This window comes from Lepidochelys kempii, chromosome 10 (genome assembly GCF_965140265.1).
Source record: "Lepidochelys kempii isolate rLepKem1 chromosome 10, rLepKem1.hap2, whole genome shotgun sequence".
Classification (NCBI taxonomy): domain Eukaryota; kingdom Metazoa; phylum Chordata; order Testudines; family Cheloniidae; genus Lepidochelys; species Lepidochelys kempii.
The window spans coordinates 13,810,551-13,835,030 of NC_133265.1; the positions used below are offsets into that span (position 1 = coordinate 13,810,551).

A 24,480-nucleotide genomic window follows, 5' to 3' on the forward strand; every position below is an offset into this window, starting at 1 on the left:
TCTGATAATAAACATATTTGTTGATTTCACTATAAATATATCCAAGTGTTGGGATATTAAGCTGGGGGCTGATCCTGAGTTGAATCATACAAGCTGGTGTGTACATTTTCTCCTTGGGGACTGGAGACCTGCTGTTTCTGGGAGTGTTTGGTGGATAAAGAGCTGGACACTACAGGGGAACACTTCAAAGAGGCTTGGGGATAGGATGCACCTGTTGTTAACCTGCAAGGCAAAGTAAGGGCTGGCATAGCCCAGAAGAGAGTGCTTGGCTGGCTCACAGGCTGGCAGCATCAGAGAGCTGACCCCCAGTTAAGCACAAACAAGTCTCCCTCATGCTGGAGGCAGAGGGTAACAAGGTGACTCTCAGCCCTTGGTTCCCCAAGAACCTATACTGTGCACATGGTTCCACTCCTGGAAAGAAAATGTATCACATGACACAGATTAGTCACGTTCCTTATTGCACGACAGGAAGGCATCAGGTACTATGCTGAGGAGGGTTGTATAAGAAATTATGTAGAACAGAATGGGAGCACATTGGAACTCTGAGCCTGAGCACCTCACAGGATGACAACTGCTGCAATATCACAGGGTAGAGAGGCAGTTTCTGAAAGTGACAAGCCCCACACCATGTTGGGCTTTAGAGGTCAAACGCAGCCCCTTCAGCTTGATCCGGACCTTAGCTGGCGGTTGTGGAGCACAGGTGTAATGTGCACGTCCAGGGACACGTTGCGGGTAAGCCACCGCTTTCTGCACGAGAAGTTTCAAGGCATAACTCCAAGTCAAGTGCACTGCTGTAATCTAATCGGGGTGACAAAGGCACAGGCAGCTAAATGGGTGCAGCCCTGGTGCCAAGAGCAGATCATAAGCACACCTGGCAACTGCTGCTATTGGGGCAGCTGGGGACGCAGCAAGACTGCCAGGGTATGAGCCACAGAAACAGAGAATGGGTTGGTATACCTGCCACAGAGAGGCACCGATGTCACATCTGCCCTTTCCTCTGGCCCTTTACTCCATCTCCTAAGCACCATCCCCAAAAGCAAGCTCCAGATGTCCAGGGCACTTTGGGGCAGCTTGGGGCGTACCTATCTGCCTCTCTCAGACACGCTGGGCAGGCTGCGTGCCCCTCCTTTGGTGCCTCTCCCCCCTCGCCTGCCCCCCCCCCCCCCCCCCCCCCGAGAGCCAGAGCCAGAGCCAGAGCCGGCTTTGCCTGGTGAGGGAGGCTGCGCTTCCGCGTGAGTGACAGCAGACGGGACTTCCTGCCGGGGAGCTGCTGCAGCGCCCGGACGCTTTGCAGGCGAGCTCTCTGGGGTCGGCGGGGGGTGGGGGTGGGGGGCAGGGCGGTGAAGGGGCCCCCTCAGCTGGAGCCCGTCCACGGCTGCCCAGGGAGAGGAAAGGTAGCAGCAGCCAGGGAAGGAGGAGGAGGCGGCCGCGCTGCGGAATAACAGGACCCCCCCCGCGTAAGGGAAGAGAGAGGAGAGCTGCTGCTGTCACTGCTCCAGCCACTCAGGTATTTATATGGCCCTCTCACTCCACATCCTTTCCCCACGGCTCCTCTTGTCCCCTAGCCTGGTTTGGCACCCTTCCGTCCTCCTTCCTCTCCGGCGTTGACAGCCCCTTTCCCTCTCCATCCCTCCCCCATCCCCAGGCTTTGGAGCTGCTCCCCAGCAACAATGGGTTTATTTCAGCACACAGCCTGGTGCTAGTGGAAGCAGGGGAGGGGGCTGCTTATTCTCTCCCCCCTTATTCACCCCCACATGGTGCCCTTCACAAAGGCTGGGAGATGCTCTGATGGGGGGGGGGGGGGGGATATCGTCTCCCGCACTGGGACAATTGAAAGGAGAGGAGATGCCCCCTTTCCTACACCCCTAGCCGAAAACAAATCCCAGTCCAGCATGAAATTTCTCCCACTTCATTGTAAAACACACAGCTAAATTCTCTCCCACTGGAGGGAGACGCTTTAAAAACTGCTTTGAAATGGATTCTTGGGAGGAAGGGGTTTCCCTCCAAATCTGTTTTAAGACATAATCCCCAACCTTAGCCCAAGTTTCAGTTAGGTGGAGGGAGAATTGTCTCGTTTCGGATTCATTTTGAGCCAGGTTTATAAGAGCATCTGGCTCTTGTGATGAAGGATTTTGCTGTGTCGTTTTTGTTCCAAGGGAGCATTTAAGCATCTCATCTATTGTTTTTCTGTAAAAAAAAAAAAAAATCCCTCTTGTTTGAAATTGTCCCCTCCTGAAACATTCCTAGGGGTTGAAAGCAAACCTCAAAAGATGCTCTGATGATGGGAATTGAGAAGATGTGATGAAACTTAAATGATCTTCTGATATAAGTAAGTTAATATAGATCGAAAAGACCACAAACATATGTCCTTTTAATTTGTACTGGGTGAACACACATTAATTGGAGGAATCAAACATGTTTTTCCTTCATCACCAAACTCCTCTGCCCCATATATATTTAAAAAAAAGAGTATTAAAGTATTTTACTAGAGACAGATGCCCCTCCATCTTCTACAGAAATCTAGCACCCTGAAGAGAGGGATCTAGACTCCATTTGTATACCGATAGGGACATTAGTCTAAATTGTTATTTAGCAGATATCTTTAAAACTCATATTGTGCATGATTTATTGCACCATTGTTTTCAAATGTTGAAGAATGTCTAATAATTTGAATGCTCTTTTTGTAATTCTTGGTATGTTGCTTTTGTAGAGATGACATGATTCAATATTTGCGTGTGAAGTGCCACGACATTGACATGTGCTGAATTGTTAGCTTGTGAAGAGAAGATGTACAATATTAAAATACCTTAGTTCTGTCAAATTGCTTTGACAAAAGACTTCAGGAATTCTCTTTGATATCTTAATTGCACCATTTTCTTACCTACGTTTGTTTTCTGTTTACAAGCCTGAAGATGGCTGCTTCTTCCTCCTGCAATGTGGAAGAAGATGAGAGCCTGAAGGGATGTGAACTCTATGTTCAGAAGCATAACATCCAACAGATTTTGAAAGAGTGCATTGTAAACCTTTGCATAGCAAAACCAGACCGGCCAATGAAGTTCCTCAGAGAACATTTTGAAAAATTAGAAAAGGTCAGTGGCTTTCATGTGGCTTCTATTTTCAGTTTCCAAGTGTATGAATGCAAAGGATGTTCTTAAAGTTTCATATATTTGGGTGCAATCTTTTCTTAGCATTCTGCTTTAGTAGTTATCCTTTTAAAAAAGCTCCTAAGAGAAAAACTTTTGTTTGCATATGTGCAGTGCAATATCTGATATCATGCACAACTTCTTTTTGTGGGATAAGGGTTATAATTTCTCCTCAGATTGCAAGGACACTCACACTGACTGGTAAAATTGATCCAGAGAGTTACAAAAATTTATAGCATTATAACATACAGGGCCCTGTTCTCCCCTTCCATCAGAAGGACCTGCACAGCAGAGCAATGTGTGGGTTCTTCCTATTCATTCCAATGTCAGGAGATTCCTTACCTCCATCATGGAATCTCCAAGTTCTGTGTAGATCTCAGGAAATGCGCAGAGGCCAATCTGCTACTTGACTACACTGACTCCTGTCCATACTGGAGAGCACAAGTACCGCAGGAGTGGTGCTTATAGGGACTGTCTATACTTTGACTGCTCTGAAAAGGCATTTTGCACAGTGTAGAGGCATGTCATCATGCTAGGCTGATCTGGTGTGCCCACTTACAGACAGGCATAGTGTTATAGATGAACCCTTACTTGATTTTTCTCATGCCCAGAGGAATCAAGAAGTCCAAACAGACAGTTGGATGCTAAGAAGCACCTTCTTGTGGAGGGTTTCATTTATTAACAGAAAAGCCAGTACAGAGTATAAACAAAACTTTCACCCCAACATCTCAGCTGTAGGACTGGGTCATTCTTAGCCTATCTGTCTCTCACCTGAGTCTAGTGCTCATCTTTACCCAGGCTCTTCCTCAAGGATTTTCTCAGTTCCAGTCTTTGCCTCTGGAGTTAGGACTCTTGCTCCTACCAGAGTAAGAGCCTTCTCTGGAGTGAGGGGAGGTTAGTCCACTGTGACTCTTCCCCAGGGATAGCAGGTGATCCCTGCCTGGCAAAGCCTCCGGCCACTGTCTAGGAGACCCTGACTGAGACCAGGTCCTCTAGGATACCTGCTGACTGCATCTCTCTTCCTACAAGGCTCCCCTCTCTAAGAGCACCTCTTACAGGTTCCCCATTCTGATGGATTCCACAGACAGCTCACCCTCTAGGCTCTCTGCTCAGCCGTCTTCAGGGAGCTCCTCCCTACTAGAGCTTCCTGTCTCCATTTAGAGTTTTCCTTTAACTAAGCTTGGATAATCTTTATTAGGTCCAGGTGCTCATTTACTAATCAGCCACCTGGAGTAGACAGTTACCCCCTGATGAGGCCTTCATAAGGTGGTCACAGGCAGACTTGGCCCTAAATCCCCATAAAAGGCAACTGCCCTTTGTGGGGAAAAGCAGCACTGATAAACACATCCTCAGCTGGAACCCGACAGAGCTTCCCAGAAGCTATCTTGGCATGAGAAGGAAGAGGGGAAGCATGTAGCAAAGAACTTTCTCCTCTGTGGAGACAGGATTCCCTCCAAGCATAGATGCAGAAGGAAGTATGAGGCTCTGGATCTTTAACTGTACAAGGCCTCACTCCTGCAAAGACTTACACATATGCTTAACTTTAAGCCTAAGAGTCCTAGTGGGACTATTTGCGTGCATAAAGTAAGTGTGTAAATCTTTGCAGGATCATGGTCTAAGTTAGATGTGGTTGCAACTTGACTTCATTTTTAAAAGTATTTTTATTGTAAATGTGGAATTTTAGGTTAAAAAGAAAAAAATATGCACAGAACAAGAAATATAATAATCAGTTGGCTGCAAATGCAGCCTATGTACTATATGTTGTGCATGCATTGTTTGTATGATAGGTTTCAGAGTGGTAGCCGTGTTAGTCTGTATCAGCAGAAAGAACGAGGAGTACTTGTGGCACCTTAGAGATTAACATATTTATTTGAGAATAAGCTTTCGTGGGCTAAAGCCCACTTCATCAGATGCATGTAGTGGAAAATACAGTAGGAAGATATATATATATATATATATAGAGAGAGAGAGAGAACATGAAAAAACGGGGGTGCCATGCCAGCTCTAAAGAGAGCAATCGATTAAGGTGGGCTATTAGCAGGAGAAAAAAAACGTTTGTAGTGATAATCAGGATGGCCCATTTCAAACAGTTGACAAGAAGGTGTGAGTAACAGTAGGGGGAAAATTAGCAGGGGAAATAGTTTTTAGTTAGTGTAATGACTCATCCACTCCCACTCTTTATTCAAGCCTAATTTAATGGTGTCCAGTTTGCAGATTAATTCCAGTTCTGCTGTTTCCTGTTGGAGTCTGTTTTTGAAGTTTTTGTTGTTGGCCAATGTACATGGCAGAGGGGCATTGCTGACATATGTTGGCATATATCATGTTGGTGGATGTGCAGGTGAACGAGCCTCTGATAGTGTGGCTGATGTGATTAGGTCCTATGATGATGTCCCTTGAATAGATATGTGGACAGAGTTGGCAACGGGCTTTGCTGCAAGGATAGGTTCCTGGGTTAGTGTTTTTGTTGTGCGTTGTGTGGTTGCTGGAGTGTATTTGCTTCAGGTTGTTTTAAAATAAAAAAACCCAATATTTGTATACTGTTGGAAACAACTTAGAGTATACACCATGTTATGGGGGGGGTAACACTCTGAGTGGACCACCAAGGTCATTAGCTGTGGCACATATATCACAAAAAAGACAAAATTCACATCAAAACAGTTTTTTCTAAACTTCTGAAAACTGAGCTCCACTTCAGTACAATGAAACCAATTCTGGTTCCTCCACCTTGCTATGTATTGGTAGAGACTTACCTATTGTAATGTACACATCTTCTGAACTTTGTAGCTAGTGTGAGGGCGACGTGCATCATACTTTTGCAAAACGCTTTCTTAAAATGTGCCACGCTAGTCCGTATTATTTCAGTATTTTATTATTAGTCTCCTTGGCTAATGGGATTATTTATTTGAATTGCAGTTGCAAGGGATCATGGCTCCATTGTGTTAGATGCTGTACACAGAATTAGAATTTACATTGTCCCTGCCCAGAGAACTTACATTGTTTTCACTTAGGTTTTTACTATTTCAGGAGAGAGCAGTGGATAATGCTTCATAGTAGTATATAGACCAGGAGGCAAACAACTTGCCCCCATACAAACCAGTGAAAACTTTCCAGTGTTTTGAAAGCTGAATGAGATTAGGGGCTAGATCACCTGTTATGTGAGGAAAAAACCAACCAGGACAGGAAATTCTGTGAATTTCATGTTGACAGTGGAAGGAGGCAATGTTTGTCTTAACTCCTAGGGAACAGTCAGGGGAGTCAGACCCTGCAGTGCTTAAAGTTGGCTGGAGTCCCAAAGGGTTGTAGACCTGGCCAAAAAATAAAATAATTGAGCTGGGTTGCTGAGGGGTGCACTTTAAGCAATGTCTTTCCAAAGCTGCTGATCCCAGCTTATGATAAGCTCCCCACTTTTTTCAGACCACTTTAAACACTGAGCCCCCTGAATCTACAGATCTTGGGACATCCCTGGAAACCAACAGCTTTCAAATAGTGGTTAGTCTCTGTCTAGCAGCATGACTCCCTCGATCAAAGACGTCCTTGAGGGGAAACGGGCTCACATCATTGAGGGTCTTCCAGTGTAGGATAAGGTTGACTAGGTCAATTGTTTGGGATTGATGGGGTGAACCAATGCCATGGGAGAGTGGTCCTCACAACCGTACCCAGCTTGCTGAGCTCTAAACTCACAGGGGCAACAGTATGATGGTGCTGTGGAGGCAGGACTCCCCTCTTTTCTGTGCAATCATCCTAGATCCAACTGAGCTGTGTGGCCCCTCAGTGAGTAGAAGCATTTAGGATGATCAGATCCAATATGTTGCTAGCAACATAAAATCCTCAGCCCTGCCATGTGCACAAGTGCATCCCTGTCCTCATGTGGAACCCCACTGAAGTAGTGAGGTTCCATATGGGCTCTTGGCATCACATGCTGAATCAGGACCCAAGAGTGCAAAACTGGTGAATCCTGCACTTTGATGGCTTGTGATGGGGCGATTTATAATTTGTAAACAAAAGTCAAGAGAATTGCTTCAGAAACCTTCTATCCTGTTTTTAATACCTACTGACACTATTATTACAGGCAAGTGTGCCAAGACAATTTTAATATACCTTGTGTTTGCCGAATAAGGAGCTCGACAATTGCCATCAGAGTTTGAGCTAACACCAAATATGACTGTTCATACAATATTTTCTCTTGCTTAGGGAGAGCAGTGAAAATCTTTGGGTTTAAGACTTTGCTTAAAACATTTGATCTAAGAGTTATTTTCAAAAAATTGGATATTTTAGTTCATTTTCCAAATTTCTAAAGTTAATGGAAAATCTAACTTTGTTTCACTAGAAATGGCAATAGCCTTGAATGCCAGGACATATTCTCCAAAATTCACTTGAGAAATTTTGGGTTCAGATGAGAGGTATTTTTTCAAACATTTAAAAACTGGAGCTCATTAGAAAATGTATTAAGATAAATCCACAGTGTCAAATTAATTCTTGGTGCAGCCCTACTGACTGCAGTGAAGTTACATCCAGGAGACTGAAAAATACAGTTTGTATTATTATGCTAATGATCTCATTACATATCTTAAACTGCATAATTAAACTAGAGATTAAACTCAAGAAAACATAATATAGTCCAATAATCATGCATCACACGTGGCCCTATCGTGCAAACACAAATAGGTATAGTCTCACGAATGACAAAGGAACAAGTATTAGCCGGATGAGGTCTGTTGGTTCAAGAGGATCATACCTGGGTAAGATCACAAATCAATGCCTTCTGCAACTGATTAAAGTTTGATATCTAAATCTATACCAGTCATTTACTGTCAGGTCTGGGCAAAAGGTAAGGAGAGAAAAAAATGCCTGTTGTCAGCTTGATGCTTACAGGCCATAATTTTTCAGAGACCAGCCTGCCTTCAATGTTATTGATTAGGAGGTGTTATTGACACAAACTTGATTTACTAACCGTAGCAATTCCAGAATATAGGAATTTAAGAATAATTGCTGGGAATCATTAGTACATCTGTTTCTGTTCATTAAATACAGCCAGGTCCTGCTGTCTTAAACATACTACATCAGCTCTTACCTTATTTACTATTTTATATTGCTCCAAAGTGAGACAGGTGCCTAGCAATACAGGTAAGTCAAGATTATTCCTGCCCCAAGGAGTTTATAAACAAATATCGAAGGACACAATGCAATGGGTGACAAAACATTAAGGAGGGATTGTGAGGGGAAGGCCAGAGTGACATTAAGATTACTTTCTTCTTTAACAAAGACTTCGGCACAGCACGGATTGATGATGGTTCTTAACAAAAGATCTGAATGAGAAGGCAGTGGGCTTAAAACAAAATGTGGGACCTTGAACATCAGTAGTTTACAGATAGAGTTTTCACAAACCAGAACAAAATAGCCTAACCCTTAACAAAAAGAAAAGGAGGACTAGTGGCACCTTAGAGATTAACCAATTTATTTGAGCATAAGCTTTCGTGAGCTAGTGAGCTGTAGCTCCCAAAAGCTTATGCTCAAATAAATTGGTTAGTCTCTAAGGTGCCACTAGTCCTCCTTTTCTTTTTGTGAATACAGACTAACACGGCTGCTACTCTGTAACCCTTAACAAGTACAGCCCCAAACAGTCCATTTCTTCCAAGCCACCTCCTCCCCAAATGCCCAAGGGAAGAAAAAGTGGACTTTGCAGCATGCCTGGAATGTAAACAAATCCTGGGTCTGTTGGATCAAAGGTGCAATTGTCTAAGCCAATGATTAATCATAGAAAACACATCTATAGTGTTGCTAAGGCAATATCCCTTGCCCAACAAAGGATAAAATGTTAATAAAACCCTTATTTACTGTTATAACATTAAACCATTAAGCGTGGTCTGGGGTTCCATGGAGAGTTATTGCTGGTTTATTCACATTGTAACAACTGCCATTAAAAATCTTTAACCTTTTGTTGAACACACAAAAAAAGACAGAAAACAATTAAAGCATTTGGAACTTAAAGAATTAATTAAGGTTTTCATTTGAACAATTTCCCTTATTCCCATTCTCTTTAGCAATATAGAACCTTTTATAGGGGGATACCTCTGCTTGATGGACTTTTTAGATGGTATTACCTTGTCCTTTTTGTGGAAAAGAGAAATAATTAACGTATCTGGTTTCCTTTAGGACAAAACCAAGCACACACACACACCAAGAGAGAAAGAAAGGATAGCAAAAGAGAACCTAGTCTCTGTCTCTAATGTTCATTCTTGCTTGTATCCTAGCTGCTGGAGATGGCAGGCAGAGCATACTATCTTATCAGCCACTCTGGGTATGTCTACACACTGCAATTAAACACCAGAGGCTGGCCCATGTCAGCTGATTTGGCTTGCAGGGCTTGGGGTGCGGGGCTGTAAAATTGCTCTGTAACATTCGGGCTTGGGCTGGAGCGTGGGCTCTGGGACCCTCCCCACCTTGAGGGGTCCCAGAGTTTGGGCTGAAGCCTGAGCCCAAACATCTACACTGCAGTTTTACAGACCCATCGCCCGAGTCAGCTGACACAGGCTGTTTAAAGGCATTGCTTTTAGCTTGCCTTTTTGGTCAGACTTACAGCAATGTTGCAAAGGATGGAGTTATCTTGTCTGGCTCAGCAAGGCTTTTGTTAAACAGAAGGGGGAAAAAAGAGAAGAAAGGGGAAACAAGGTGGGGAGGAAAATGACACACTTAGAGGGGGGCAGCTGCAGGAACTTTGGGGCTTTCTTTTTAGATATGATTAGGATTTAGGTGAATCCAGTTTGTACCAATATTTGTCTCCAACTTTTCTTGCTTTTATAAACAATTTTATATAGCTGACTGAGTTGCCCTTTTGTTACTTTGCATAATTTAGAATATGGATAGTCACTGCACAACACACTCTGTTTTAAATTGAGGGGGCTCAAGTTTGAGCATGTCAGCTGATTGCTACTGTGGCAATATCACACAAGGAGAGAGGAGGTCTCTGTTAAGTAAAGCAATACATATTGGTTGTATTATTGTTGACTTCCTTATCGAGCTCCTGTTAAAGTCAATGGAAAGTCTCCCAGTGACGTAAAAGGGAGTTAGATTGGACTCGTAACCCTCAACCACCTGCTGCAGTGGATAAGAGAGAACCAGACACTGGGGAAGAGCAAACTCAGAATAGCACTGGAGGCTGAGAAAAACGAAAAGCTGGAGTAGTTAAGACTAAAGAATTTGCCTTTCTTCAGTCTCCTTGCAGAGCATTACCATACTCCATGGACAGCTCAGCTGGACCGCATTTCTGAGACAGTAAAATGGCTCTTTTAAGGGAAGATGGATATATTTAGGGATGATTCACTCATCTCTACCAGGAGATTTTAGTTATTTGGCTGGTTCGTCAGCAAATTGTGATTCTTTCCCCACACCACAACCCCAATGAACCTTTTAGTGCCTGTATAAAGTGGGGAAATAGAAAGCTCTAAAATGGTGCAATACATTATTGTATTTTAGCCTTCAGGAACCATTTAATTTGGTGTCTTTGGCCAATTATCATATTTAGACCTCTCACTTCGCAAAGAGACTATATTGAATTTTATTATTAGCAACTTTACTTTTCCATTTATAAGGTATGCCCATCAACAAATTCCTTCAGCACATGTACACAGAAAGAAAATGAAATACATGGTAATATATTGGCCAAATGCCAATTAAGGGGCTGAAACATCCCACCCAGAAAGCAGCAGTAGACTCCGAACTCTCTCATACCCTACTAGCCAAATCCTCTTCTCCAATAGACAGTACAGGGAGATGAGCTTCTTAATAATCGTTAGTTTTAAATAAACAGATGCCTGAGCGGGGTTGATTATTATATCACGGGGCCAGTTTCGTGGGGTCCTGAGGACCCCCTGTCAGGTGATGAGTTGCCCTCAATTTCTGCTGACTTTGGTGGGAGAGGAGAGCACTCAGTGCCTCAACATATGAGATGCTCAACATATTGTATGATCAGGCCCAGTGTTTTCAAGCATCACTGTAAGCAGCAGCTCTACACCTATGAAATTAGTCTGGTCACTTTACCAGTGTATGGAACAGCTTCTGAGAACACTGTTTTCCAATAGCAATACAGGATTTTCCCCAATCTTTACCTATTAAGTAATAGAACGCATAGGATTATCTGTATAGAATAGAATAGGATTATCTGTACTTGCTCCATCTGGTGATCCCCAGATAATTGCACACATATCTCCTGCCTAGAAAGAGAAGGAACCAAACCATATCAAGTTTACTATTAACACAGGGCTGAGATTTGCTGAAATAAAGTCAGTAGTAAACTGATGCACAGCTGTTAAAATATTAGCTTGATAATAAATGCTCATACACCCAGGGACCTAGCTACCCAAGTGTCAGACCATCTTTCTGTAGCCGTGACCTCTCATAATAGCTACATTCCTCTGTAGCAATAAGGTTTTCAGCCAGTAGTGGGGAGCCTCTTGAGCCCAGTAGACAGAACTTTCACAGGAACCAGATGAAAACAATGAAACTCACTCCCAGGATGACTGTTAACGTCCCTGCATTCAGAACTAAGTGTACAGCTCATTCTGTCAAGTTAGCTTTCCCGCAATATTGCTCATACACACATGCTCCAAACCCCCTCCCCAACCACCCTCAAAAAATTGAGCAGATTTTCCTACCTGATGAAGTATTAGAGGAATATTATGATATCTTCTGAACTGTGAGAGGCACAGAGACACTACGGTGCTGGTCACCAGTATAAGAACTTGATAGATTGGGTAGACAGGGCAAACAGGCTGCCTCGAAAAACATGGTTTAGACTGGAAATTTTTGTATTTTTAAACCCCTTAACCTAGATTTTTTTAAACACAGGAGTGATGTGTTTTAGTAACTTATTTTACTCATTAGGGAAACCTGAATCTCTGAAATTGTGCTCTTAAGAACCATGTGTCAGAAATAAATTAGAGCATCACTTAACTCCCTGTCTTAGTTTTCATTTGTCCATATGACAATACCTTCCCAATTCTCAAAGTGGGGAATTGCTGGACTGGAATTTATTGGCAGACTCTGAGGGAAAGTTGCTCATTATCTGCCCTTACTTTGTCTAGATGTATCCTTTGCTTTTAGTTTCTGATTATCAGGTGATTTAAAGCCTTAATACAGAAAGGTACTTGAGCACATGCCTATCTTTAAGCATGAGTAGTCCCATTGACTTTCAAAAAACATTGACTTCAATGAGACAAGCACATAAGTAACTTGAAGCACATGAGTAAAGAATCTTGCTGAATTAAGGTAATGAAGTCCAAAAGAAGTGCTGGATCTGTCATTGTCCAGGAGCAGAATTTCATCAGATTGCGATAGAATTTTAAGGCTTGTTTAAATACCTTGCCAGCTCCTGCTTCCTGCAGTGGTCTCTGCTGTTTTGAAAGGGGTTTACAACCTCATGTGACCCAGCTCTCTTCAAGTGTAGTGCTTTCATTTTGGGTTTTTAATTATTTTTCAGCATCAGCACAATAGTATTTTCAACATCTTCCCTATTCAATGGCCCTAGTGATTTAATTTCTAGTGGAAAACTGGATTGGGGGTTGGCTAGCTCGATAAGGAGTAACACCACTGTTGTTTGGGGTAATTTATATGTGGAGAAAAGCTACAGCAATATTTTTGGTTAATTCTTCAACAGATAAGCTGCTCTTCACTCATTTCTCAAGTATACAAAATTCTACCTAAACTAAAGTGCCTCAAAATAAGCATTTTAAGGGCACAAACATCAGTTCAGAAATGTCCATGTGTCAAGGTTCCTCCCCCACTCTGAACTCTAGGGTACAGATGTGGGGACCTGCATGAAAACCTCCTAAGCTTATTTTTACCAGCTTAGGTTAAAACTTCCCCAAGGTACAAATTAATTTTATCCTTTGTCCTTGGAATATCCACTGCCACCACCAAACTCTAACTGGGTTTACTGGGAAACGTAGTTTGGACACATCTTTCCCCCCAAAATCCTCCCAACCCTTGCACCCCACTTCCTGGGAAAGGTTTGGTAAAAATCCTCACCAATTTGCATAGGTGACCACAGACCCAAACCCTTGACTTCATTGAAAAAGCATTCAGTTTTCTTACAAGAAGACTTTTAATAGAAATTGAAGTAAATAGAAGTAAAGGAATCACCCCTGTAAAATCAGGATGGTAGATACCTTACAGGGTAATTAGATTCAAAACTTAGAAAATCCCTCTAGGCAAAACCTTAAGTTACAAAAAAGACACACAGACAGAAATAGTCATTCTATTCAGCACAATTCTTTTCTCAGCCATTTAAAGAAATCATAATCTAACACATACCTAGCTAGATTACTTACTAAAAGTTCTAAGACTCCATTCCTGGTCTATCCCCGGCAAAAACGGAAGTCACAGACCCTTTGTTTCTCTCCCTCCTCCCAGCTTTTGAAAGTATCTTGTCTCCTCATTGGTCATTTTGGTCAGGTGCCAGCGAGGTTACCTTTAGCTTCTTAACCCTTTACAGGTGAGAGGATTTTTCCTCTGGCCAGGAGGGATTTTAAAGGGGTTTACCCTTCCCTTTATATTTATGACACCATGGCTCTGACGAGAGTCATTCATACTCAAATTAAAGTAATAAGAACATAAGAACGGCCATACTGGGTCAGACCAAAGGTCCATCTAGCCCAGAATCCTGTCTTCTGAGAATGGCCAATGCCAGGTACTTCAGAGGGAAGTCAGCTGTTGGCTCATAGTCTGCTTGAAATTGTTTAAATGCAAACATACCATTGTTAAAATTTATAGGGCAAGTTCACACCTCTCTTGGTGCTATTACTTCATTCGGTCTTGTTGCAGTCTCAGTAAAATGGCAGTAGTCTGATTTACATTGAGACACCTATTTTTGCATTCAGAACAGCTAAAAGCTTCTGTTTTTTTTAAGTGAAAGCTGAAACTGAAGAGCATACAGAAAAATCTGTGGGAATTGCATAAGCATGAAGATTCAATGCAGGCCTAGTTTGCCCTAAGTAGTGGATGAGATTTTTAATGTTTATAACGGACATTCTTGGAGACTGATGTCTTCTATTTATCTATAGCAAAGGCAGAAGTGGTGCAAGCACTCACAATGCCCCCCCCCATTGTTTTAGAGAGACCACATCTAGGGTCTTGTATACATTAGGGAACCTCAAACCCATATTTTAGCTCCAGTATAAGCTCTGGCATAGACTGGGCAAAGGTATTTTTACAGCCATGGTTAGATGTTATAGTGGCAAAAATCCGTATGCTAGGTTTATGCTAGAGTTTATACCACTGGTAAAAGCGTTACATGATTGCTTAAAAACTGATCAGGGATTCCTAGTGTAGATTTATCTTGGTACAAGAGCAGTTCAGTCTTTATTCTACTTCAGTGGTTGATCTGCCTGCTGCTTGTGATAATTAATTTCAAAAGAGTTCTTTGTTGGTCGAACTCTCCTCTTATTGAAGTCACTGGTGCTAGAGCTATGCTGATTTTTCTTGTCAAGGATCTGGTACTGTTACTTTACATGACTTAGCTGTTCTTTCACTAATTTGGTTTGCTGTTGCATGTGAAATGTGTTTGACTATATAATACCGACTTGTCATGTAAGGTCAAAGTTTAGGATGCAGACAGATGAAAGATTCCAGTCCTTTCTCCTGTGATGCATGTTAAATTCTCTTTCCCCATATCCTTTCTCTGTCAGTGTGGTGGGCAAGGCTTCCCAAGAGCCTTTTAAGTAAGGCTGCAGCTAGTTTAGTCATGGCCAAAAGGTCATTGTGTCTTTACTCAAGGGCACTAACCTAATTTCTAAATTACTTTATTTCATTTTCTTCTAGTTGTAGAAGATGCTTTGGGGAAAGTCTGGATCAGGCTATTAAAGCTGTGTCAAACAGCTTTGCCCATATTAACCACTCTAAATAAAGTGCATGGGAGATAGAAATAATAGCAAATAAAATGGAAATGTAAAATTGGTATAAATTGGATCTACCTTGAAACATGTGTAAGAGACTGGGCAAGACTGAGGGAGTTTGGTTTTAAAGTAAACAGACACTATCAAGTGCTTTTTAACAATATTTCTGTAACCATTCTGCCAGGTGATGTCAGCAGCAACAAGGGACAGTTTTAATATCTAGGAGTTCCTCTTAAAATTACAAAAAATACCCCCGTCTTGAATTCCCACCCAGAAATATAACTAACTGTGTCCACTCGGTGCCTCTAATAGGCACTTGCTCACTTTCAAGCACTGAGTCTGTGTAAGAACAAAAAAGAAAACTTTTTTTCTGGTTCATCAACATCAAATCTACTCTGGAGGAATATTGTTTAGCTATAAGAATAGCATTTAGAGCAGCACCAGAAGCTTATGGCAGTTGTGCTTTAAAAAAAAAAAGTAAATCTGGATTTTTCAAAGGAAAAATCTTAAAGACACTTGGCACCAAATTATGTCGGTTTTGATCAGTGACATTTTAAAAGAAAGGTCTGTTGCAAAATCTTGTTGCAGCCTTTCTGGGTAAATATTAGTGATAAAAGGATATTGATGAAGAACAAATCTACTCTGCTTTCTGTGCCTGCTCTTACCTCTTATGTCTCAACCCTGGCCCCATTTAAGGTGCCCTAGCACCTTTACTAATTACTCTCTTTTTACTGATCCATCTCCCATCTTTATGTCTTCTTCCATATGGCCTACTATCCATGAATCCTCAACCTAGCCTACTGTGGGCCAACACCCTCCTACTTTAAATCCCTTCAGAGAATTCACTTAATCCAAAAAGCCATTTAACCCCAGCTCCCTTCCCTCTACACCATGAGATTATAGTGAATCAGAGAGAAACTAAACACAACCTGTGGAACTACTGAGATGTTCTTAAAGCAAATGGTGAAGTTATCACTTACTTTTCTTGCATCCCATCCCCCACATACCTAGTGTCTGTATGTGAATGCTATATAAATAATACATGATAGTAATTTATTATGTAATTTTGTTTCTAAAACATTCTGAAATGCCACAGGGACTTGGCGATGGAGATTATCTACAGAACATGAAAAATAAATTTGTTTCTAAGCCTGATGAGTTTCCAGGAAGTAGTGTCACAGACTTCATGTGTCATTTGCTATCCATAATTTTGTTTTTTTCCTCTCCATTTATTAGTCTTCTCTTTTCAGCAGTATCATTTAATCAGTAAACACAAGCAAAGAAATTTAGGAACTGATTTTTCAGGATTCCAATTTGATTTGCATTGTTGTCAGATCAGAACCACATCTTTTTGGTACCTCTGTCATTTACTAAAGCACTCTAAATACATCAGAAGTATGTTGGGGGAGAACAGTGAGATGTCAGGGAACATGGATAACTGAGGAGTGATACCACAAATAAGAGTTTTTGAGGCACCCTCATGATTTACCTCACAGAAATAATCGTTTTTATTTCCTGTGCTCTAAGGGCCAGTTTCTGCCACCCTTACACTAAATAAATCCTTATTCCTCGGATAGTCTTGCTGAGTTCAATGGAGTTACTTGTGGATTAAAGTATTCCCCAGTATAAATGAGAATAACAGAATCTGGCTGTAAGTAAACAGCTGTGGATTTGGCATTGTACATCCTGTAATATTGGCAAAGTTGAAAACTTTCATGCAGAAGCATTGATGTTGCTGAAAAGCACAGCAAAATATCCTTACAGTTCAATCTGAAGTGATGTTTAGCTATTAGAAGCAAAGCAGATTTAGGTGATTTTTTCTTCACATACTAGATATATATACAAATGCATGCTTGGCTTGGATTTTAAAAGCAGAACCTTTGGCTACAGTTCTCTCTGTTTGGTAACATGAGCTTTTAAACATTGAAAATACCTTCTGTGTTTTGTAACGTAACCTTGCTACTTTATAGTGACGTATATATAAGAAACTAGGGCATTGCTGGTGATGGAATGAGATTCTGCAAGGCATTGAAGTGGAAGACAAGTTTTAATGCGATACAGGAGGTAAGAGAGATTCGAGCCAGTGAAGGGATTCGAAGATGAACGGGATGTAGGCAGAGTCAAAGAAGAGAGGAATGTTTTGGCAATAGTATTGTGCTTAGATCATTGTATTGGTACAGCTGCGCCTCTGCAATGCATCTGGTGAAGACGCTCTGCCGACGGGAGAGCTCTCTCTTGTCTGAATAATAAAATCATCTTCACAAGCGGCAGAAGCTATGTTGGTGGGAGATGCTCTCTTGCTGACATAGCAGTATGCACACAAACACTTGTGTCGGTGTAACTTATATCACTCAGGGGGGTGGTTTATTCACACTCCTGAGCAACATAAATTCTGCCGACATAGGCTGTAGTGTAGACATAGCCTAAGAAATGGATAAGGACATTAGTGGTAGGGGGTGGTTATTAAAAGACAGATTTCAGAGATGCCATAGAAGAAGAAATGACAGCATTTAACAGCCTGGATGTAGGTGGGGCAATGCTGAGGATTGGGTCAAAAAGCCCCATTGAAGTTGCGAGCCCATATGATGGGGCAGATAGTGGAGTTGTCTATGGTGATGATGACAGGATTGGATGGGAAGATAAGAAGTTCATTTTTCTCCCTGTTGAGATGTAGATGGAACGGGGACATCTGTGAGGAGTTGACAGAAAAGCAGTCAGAGATGTGAGGACTGCAGAGTCAGAGGAATGGGGTAGAGAACTCCAAAATTTCCATCAGCTTCAATGGGCTTGGAATGAGTCCCATACTGAAGAGATCAATCCGGCACTGCCTGCAAAGTGGAATAGTTTGAGCTAATAAATCTTTTGCAGTTCTAATCTTTATAATTCCAGGTGGCAGTCTCTAGCAAGAACTGAATGGTCATGAAAACTGAATTACTTTCTCCTCCCTCGTGGTGATCACTCCAGGTCAGTTCTGGGGGCAAAAAATCAGGAAGGTTGCTCAGTCATTAACAGTGTTGTACATTGTCTGTGGATAAACAGGACACAGACTTCAGGGCCATCAATTAGGAAACTTTCTTGAGGACTAAACTTGGAAAACGAGAAAATATTTCAGTAGGACAGCACTCTGTGTGGGTGGCAGTTTTAGAACAAAGTGAATAACGTGTGGGGAGCAAAGTGGAAATCACTTAATGAAACTTAATGGCCAGCTTTGCTTTTTAAAGTCTTTCTGGATGTTATTATAAAGCTATACAGTGATTTGGACCTTGTCAAGTGTCATAGGTCTCTATGCTTTCACATTGAGTTTTCAGACAATGACTGAGCATAAAAAGCTGATACAGGAGGAGGAACTACTGAAAATGAATTTCTCCTTGAAAATGTACCAACTCAGAAAGAAGAGAGTCTATGGGTTAGGAAACATACTCTTGAACTGAAGTATGAAAGAAAGAGACTAACTCAAACACTTGTTCAGCATTGTGACCATGGCTCATTTTCATGCTCAGTGTCATACCCTATGAAAACACTAATCAGAGACTAAGTGACCTATTACTTTGAGGTCAGCACACTAAATTCTTTTGTGTCATGCTCCAAAGTCTCCCAGGACAAGTTCCTTAGCTACAGTCATACATACGTTAGATACACAGGCCACTGCAGACATTTACATTTTTATTTTTTTAAATTCTAGGCAAGGATGACATTTCTTGTTTCCTTTCCAATTTTTGTCCTAATCCTACGTGCACCAAAGCTGCTAACTGCAGTACTCCAAGTTCACAGTCAAACTCCCTTTGAATTTGCTGGCAATACTATGGACTGCCTTGAATTTTATGGTATTTGATCAGGACCCAAATGATTTTGGTGGCAGCAGGATCACACTCCTTGTAGATGAAATGGTTTATATTATTGTAAGGCAGTGATGTGGATTTGTAACTTCTGGGCGTGTTGATGTGGTTCCATTATAGTAGTGGCTTTACACATTTCAGGCCCAAGGCTCCTCTTACTACCCCAGTGTAAGTTTGGAGTAATTCCACTGAAGTCAGTTCAGTTACTAGTGTAAAAGTCAAGAAAATAAGGCACTTGCTATTGGATTTGATCCAATACTACCACCTGATATACAGTGGTCTGGTCTGTATGCCTATTTTCTCCATAGACTATCATTTTAAATTGGAAATATGATTTCCCTGCTGTTGTGAATTCTCTGTGCCATTCCAACAGAGAGTGAGAAAGCCCGTTGTCATGCCAACAAAAGAATGGTGAGGTGTTTACTTGAAAGTGAGTTCTGTACAAGCATTCATAGCAAGCTATGTCTGATGATCAGTGTTTGAACTAATCTTAAGAGAGTCTGTTCTTCCTTCAGAATATTTGCTCTGTTTATGTAGTTTTACCCCAGGATATAAGGAAGATGGCTATTTGAGAGCAATACCCTGGACACAGTGTATGCTTTTGTTTTCAAAAAGCACTCTTGAGTTCAGTAATGGAAAGCATACCTAGACTACAAATAACGGCACATGGAAAAGCCAACCAGTCAACTGTCTGCTGCTTATATAAAGAGAGTTTGTAGTGAAGAGACTTCTTTTTAAAATGAATCATATGGTAACTCACTTTTATAATTATTTAATATTTTTTGTTTTATACTGTATTTGGGTTTAAGAGGTGTGTGGATTGTGATATTGTTTTACCTCACTAAGCCTTTTACCTTTTATGAATCTGTACTGGACTAGGGGACATATTAGTTATTAATTCTTCACAAATGCCTATTATACAATATACAAAAAAACAAGAGAAAGCATATATTCAGATATTGCAAATAAATCATTTTCTGTATTAATATATGCCATGTATGAAAAGACAATGTTAAGTGCAAAGTAACGTTATATAATTATTTACCTGACTATCTGGTTTTAATAGTGTACCTTTTATTGTACTTTCAGAATTAAAGTGTTACTAGCAGAATATTGTCTTAGAAGGAGGATGGATTTATAGGTTTGCAATCAGGTGTCTGGAGAAACTGTATATAGTTTTGGCCACCAATGAACAGAGTTTACTATACAACTGGAGAACTACATGAAGTTAAAAACACAGTATGGGTTATTAATATTTGAAATTCTTCAAAAATATATCAGTTTGATGTTGGTAAACAGGTATTAATTAAAATTTTTGATGCACAGAACTTTTGTATGTTCTTTAAGAATGTTTGCTTTGCTGTCGCTGCATACTTCTGCTCAATACAACGGTGCATCCAGACACTTACTGTGTGTGTCGTGGGGAGGAATCTGGTGTGAATGTTATGTATGATTCACCGTTCTGAGACTGTATGAAAATCCAGTCTAGCCATCCTCTAACTGCATGATTTATAGTTTGAGATAGAATTGCAGACATTTTCAGTACCTTGGAGCTCTATTTTGCAAGGTGGTGAATAGTCCCATAAAATCAGTTCGTTCTGTGCATGTACAGCACCTAACACAATGGGTCTTGCAGTAGTGCCTTGGATTCCAAATAATAAAGGGAGCTCGTCACCCACAGGAGCACACTTGGCATGTTGTGGAATCAAGCGTTTCGTCAGCCCATAAGTTGTATTTCTCTGTTGGTCTCCAGAAAAATTCAGTAGTCTAGATCTTAAAAATTATCTTTGACCAAAACAAGGATGTGCTGGGAGCTGTCATTTTGAATGATGCAGCTTGAGACTTACTAATTTGTGCCTTAACTCAGGCACCAGCAATACAATCAGGTTTGATGTAAAAGGTACTTTTTGATAAGCAGCATAGCTGGATTTGTCAGACATTCATAAACATCGATGGCAAACCATGTATTAATCATCTGTTTTTCTTACAAGCTTTAAAGTTGTGGACATGTGCCAGTAAAACAGGACACATTTTATGTAGCACACTCTTTTCTGGTGTCATACCTGATGAGCTAACCATAACTCATTTCCTGTGTCAACAAAACCAACTGGTTAAGATGTTAATTAATCACATGACTATCACTGGTACCCTCATCCTTCCTCCTCCACTCCCTCCATGTATTACACGCAAATTAGATAGGAATGTGGGTAAGGCAGGGGCTGTTTTTTGGTATCACCATCTAGCACAATGAGGCACTAATCTTACTGGGGACTTTGAGTGCTACTGTGAAAGTAGTTTTGTTAAGTTAAATTCTGGGGAAGTTAAACAAATTCAGTGGATCATGATACAATTTGATAAACACCATTCACTGCCACACACATTTGTAACTCCCAGGACTTTTCCCCCATACTGTTTCTCTCCCCTGTTAGTCCCTCTTTCAGGGATTCCCCTTGGTTTTCTATATTGTTTTCCAGGAGTGGCAATTTGGAACACAGCCTTTCTTTTGGCCAGCTGGCACTAAACCAGCCATCAATTTTCATTGTCCTCCAGGGACTGACTCAGATCTCATTTATTCAGTTTTTACATGGATGTAACTCCATTGACTTCAGGGGAGTTGCTTACACTGTTATAAATCAGGAGTGAGATTAGAATTGGCCCCCAGCAGTGGAGATTCCAGAATATGCAACCTCTTGAAAAAGGTCAGCCAGCATTTTTGCTGTGTTCTGGTTGTGGGAAACCTGGAACAGAGCTTCTTGCAGAGGTACAGTGATGTGATTAATGTGTGGCTTTTGATTTAGACTCTTTTATTAAGAGAAACATAGTCATGACAAAGTCTGTTCTTTTACTCACTCCTCCATGAGTATCTTCCCATGGGAAATTCAAAGCTTCTAAAGATCAACTGAAAAAAAAAAAGATTTTGGAACGTAAGTGATAGTAGGTCTCTGTCTCTTCCCACAGCAATATTTAAACCATTGAAAGCAATGAAGATACCTTGGTGGATAATTGGTATGAGAGACAGGGTCAGGTCTAGTACTATGGCACTTTCTTATGCATTATGCAGTGTAATAGTGTCCTTAATGGATTAGGTGGCCTAGTGGATAGCAAACCCAGTGTCACCTCCTGGTAGGGTTGCCAACTTTCTAATCACACAAAACCAAACACCCTAGCCCTACCCTTTCCCTGAGGCCCCACCCCTTCCCAGAGGCCCCACCTCCCCACTCACTACATTCCCCCTCCCTTAGTGGCTCGCTCTCCCCCACCCTCACTTACTTTCACTGGGCTGGGGCAGAGGGTTGGGGTGCGGGAGGGGATGAGGGCTCTAACTGGCGGTGCAGGCTACAGAGTGGGGCCAGAAATGAGGGGTTCAGGGTATGGGAGGAGGCTCTGGGCTGGGGCAGGAAGATGGGGTGTAGGAGGGGGTGAGGGCTCTGGCTGTGGGTGCATGCTCTGGGGTGGGGCTGGGGATATGGGGTTTGGGCTCCAGGCTGGGAAGTGGGGCCGAGGGATTTGGAGTGAGGGTGGGGAATGGAGTGTGGGAGGGGGTGAGGGCTCTGGGCTGGAGGTGCAGGCTCTGGAGTGGGGCCAGGGATGAGGGGTTTGGAGTGCAGGAGGGTGCTCCAGGTTTTGGGGGGAGCTCAGGGCTGGGGAAGGAGGTTGGGGATCGGAGTTGGGGTATGGGCTTACCTCGGGCACCTCCTGGTCAGCAGTGTAGCATGGGGACTAAGGCAGGCTGCCTGCCTGTTCTGGCACCACACTATGCGTGCCCTTGAAGCAGCCAGCAGGTCTGGGTCCTAGGGGGAGCCAGGACCCAGGAGGCTCCACGTGCTGCTCTCGCCTGCAGGCACGGCCCCCCCAGCTCCCATTGGCCGCAAACCGGCCAATGGGAGTTCAAACCCGGTGCTTGGGGTGGTGGCAGTGTGCGGAGCCCTCTGGCCCCCCGCTTAGGAGCCAGATCTGCTGGCTGCTTCTGGGGTGCAGCGTGGAGCCAGCCAGGACAGGTAAGGACTATCCTGCCTTAGTGCCGCAGCACCGCCAACCGCACTTTTAACAGCCCGCTCAGTGGTGCTGACCAGAGCCGCCAGGATCCCTTTTCGACTGGGTGTTCTGATTGAAAACCGGACACCTGGTCACCCTATCTCCTGATGGATAGGTCTTGCAGTTTTGGTCCTCCTTTAATCAGAAGTGCGGCAGGGGGCAGGTGGTTTGGGTCCCTCTTGTAACATGGCAGAGATAGACTAGCCCAAGCCTAGGGTTACAACCCTCCAGGATTGGCCTGGAGTCTCCGGGAATCGACATTGACCTCCCGGTGACTATTGAAAGCAATCTGGGAGATTTTAATAGGATATTTTAGGAAAATGATGCGATGTTATGTTGAGGAGAAAAAAATGTCCTGGAATAGCTTCAGTCAGAGTTGGCAACCTAGGCTGTTCACTCCACCAGGTTTCGACCCAGGGCCGTAGGAGAGTAAACAGTGTCTGGATCCTAAGGTGTCCTCTGAGTTACCCTCCCTGGGTCACTTTCTACTGCTGCTTTCCTCTCTCAGCTTACATTCATATGGCCTTATTCCCTCAGGGAGGCTTCTCCAGTGCCCTTGTCAGGAACTTCAGGGCAGGTCTGTCCTCCTCCCCAGCCTCCCTCCTTCTGAGCTGGGTTCCTTCCTTTTCAACCCTTTCTCCAGTTGGAGCATGCCCTGCAGGGCTAGAGAGGCGGGGCTACCAAGGCTCAGTAATGTCCTTTCACCCCTTCCAGCCCAGTGTTGGATTTGTGTACCCCATCACATGCAGATTATGTTGGCTGGTTTTCCTTCCTACGGTTCACTAGTGTTTAATTGTCCTTCATCAGAAAACACAAAAGTTCACAAATGTAAAAACATTGATTAAGATGTAGAAATGAATAAATTGCTCTGAGTTACCAAAAAGAAATATACCAAGTTTTATTTAGGGTGGCAGCTACATAGCTATGAAGGGAAAATGCATCTGTGTCTTCTTTTCACTTACAGGAAGAATGCAAACAAATATTGGCTCGGCAGAAATCTAATTCCCAGTCAGATTCTCATGATGATGAGATTTCTCCTCCTCCTCCAAACCCGGTGGTGAAAGCTCGACGCAGAAGGGGAGGTGTCAGTGCTGAGGTGTACACTGAGGAAGATGCAGTTTCTTATGTTAGAAAGGTAACGTATTAGCATCTATTTGATTCTGAAGTGTATGTTACAATCAAGTGATCTGTTTGCATTTTACTCTGTAAAACATCAGTTGCAATGGTTGGGTCATTTTATATTGCCACTTCTTCTGAAGAAATGCCAAGCACAAATTAAGAATAAACGAAGCAAGAACTAGAAGTTTACAGTCTGTGGAAGCCCTGGACTCTATTTCACAGGGCTCTTTCAAGCAAATCAATTTATGTTTATAAAATTAAATGTGTTTAATCTTTGGCAGGTGGTCCCAAGAGCATGGACTTTTATTCATCTTCCCATTAACAGACATAGGCTTTAGACCCATCATAATCTTAAATTCCCCTCCAGCCATTATTTCAGAGTGCCATGAGATGTGCATGGCAATTTACAGGCTCATATAAGACAACGAGATCAGTGCCCTGCAAAGCTTTCATGAAAAG

The 24,480-nt window shown here is 42.3% G+C and overlaps 1 protein-coding gene across 3 annotated transcripts in view; it reads left to right on the plus strand.

The window, feature by feature from the left end:
* The first annotated feature begins 1,203 nt into the window (after positions 1-1,203).
* Positions 1,204-24,480, plus strand: part of PRKAR1B (protein kinase cAMP-dependent type I regulatory subunit beta) — a 118,680-nt gene continuing 95,403 nt past the window's right edge. Inside the window, exons 1-4 of one of the 3 annotated variants that reach the window (XM_073362094.1) lie at positions 1,209-1,507; positions 2,248-2,329; positions 2,906-3,089; positions 23,867-24,037. In XM_073362094.1, coding sequence (XP_073218195.1) covers positions 2,913-3,089; positions 23,867-24,037 — 348 coding nt within the window. In that variant the 5' untranslated portion in view covers positions 1,209-1,507; positions 2,248-2,329; positions 2,906-2,912. Of the gene's footprint in view, positions 1,508-2,247; positions 2,330-2,905; positions 3,090-23,866; positions 24,038-24,480 lie in introns of all 3 variants that reach the window. The other 2 variants (XM_073362095.1, XM_073362093.1) reach the window with 2 other exon arrangements.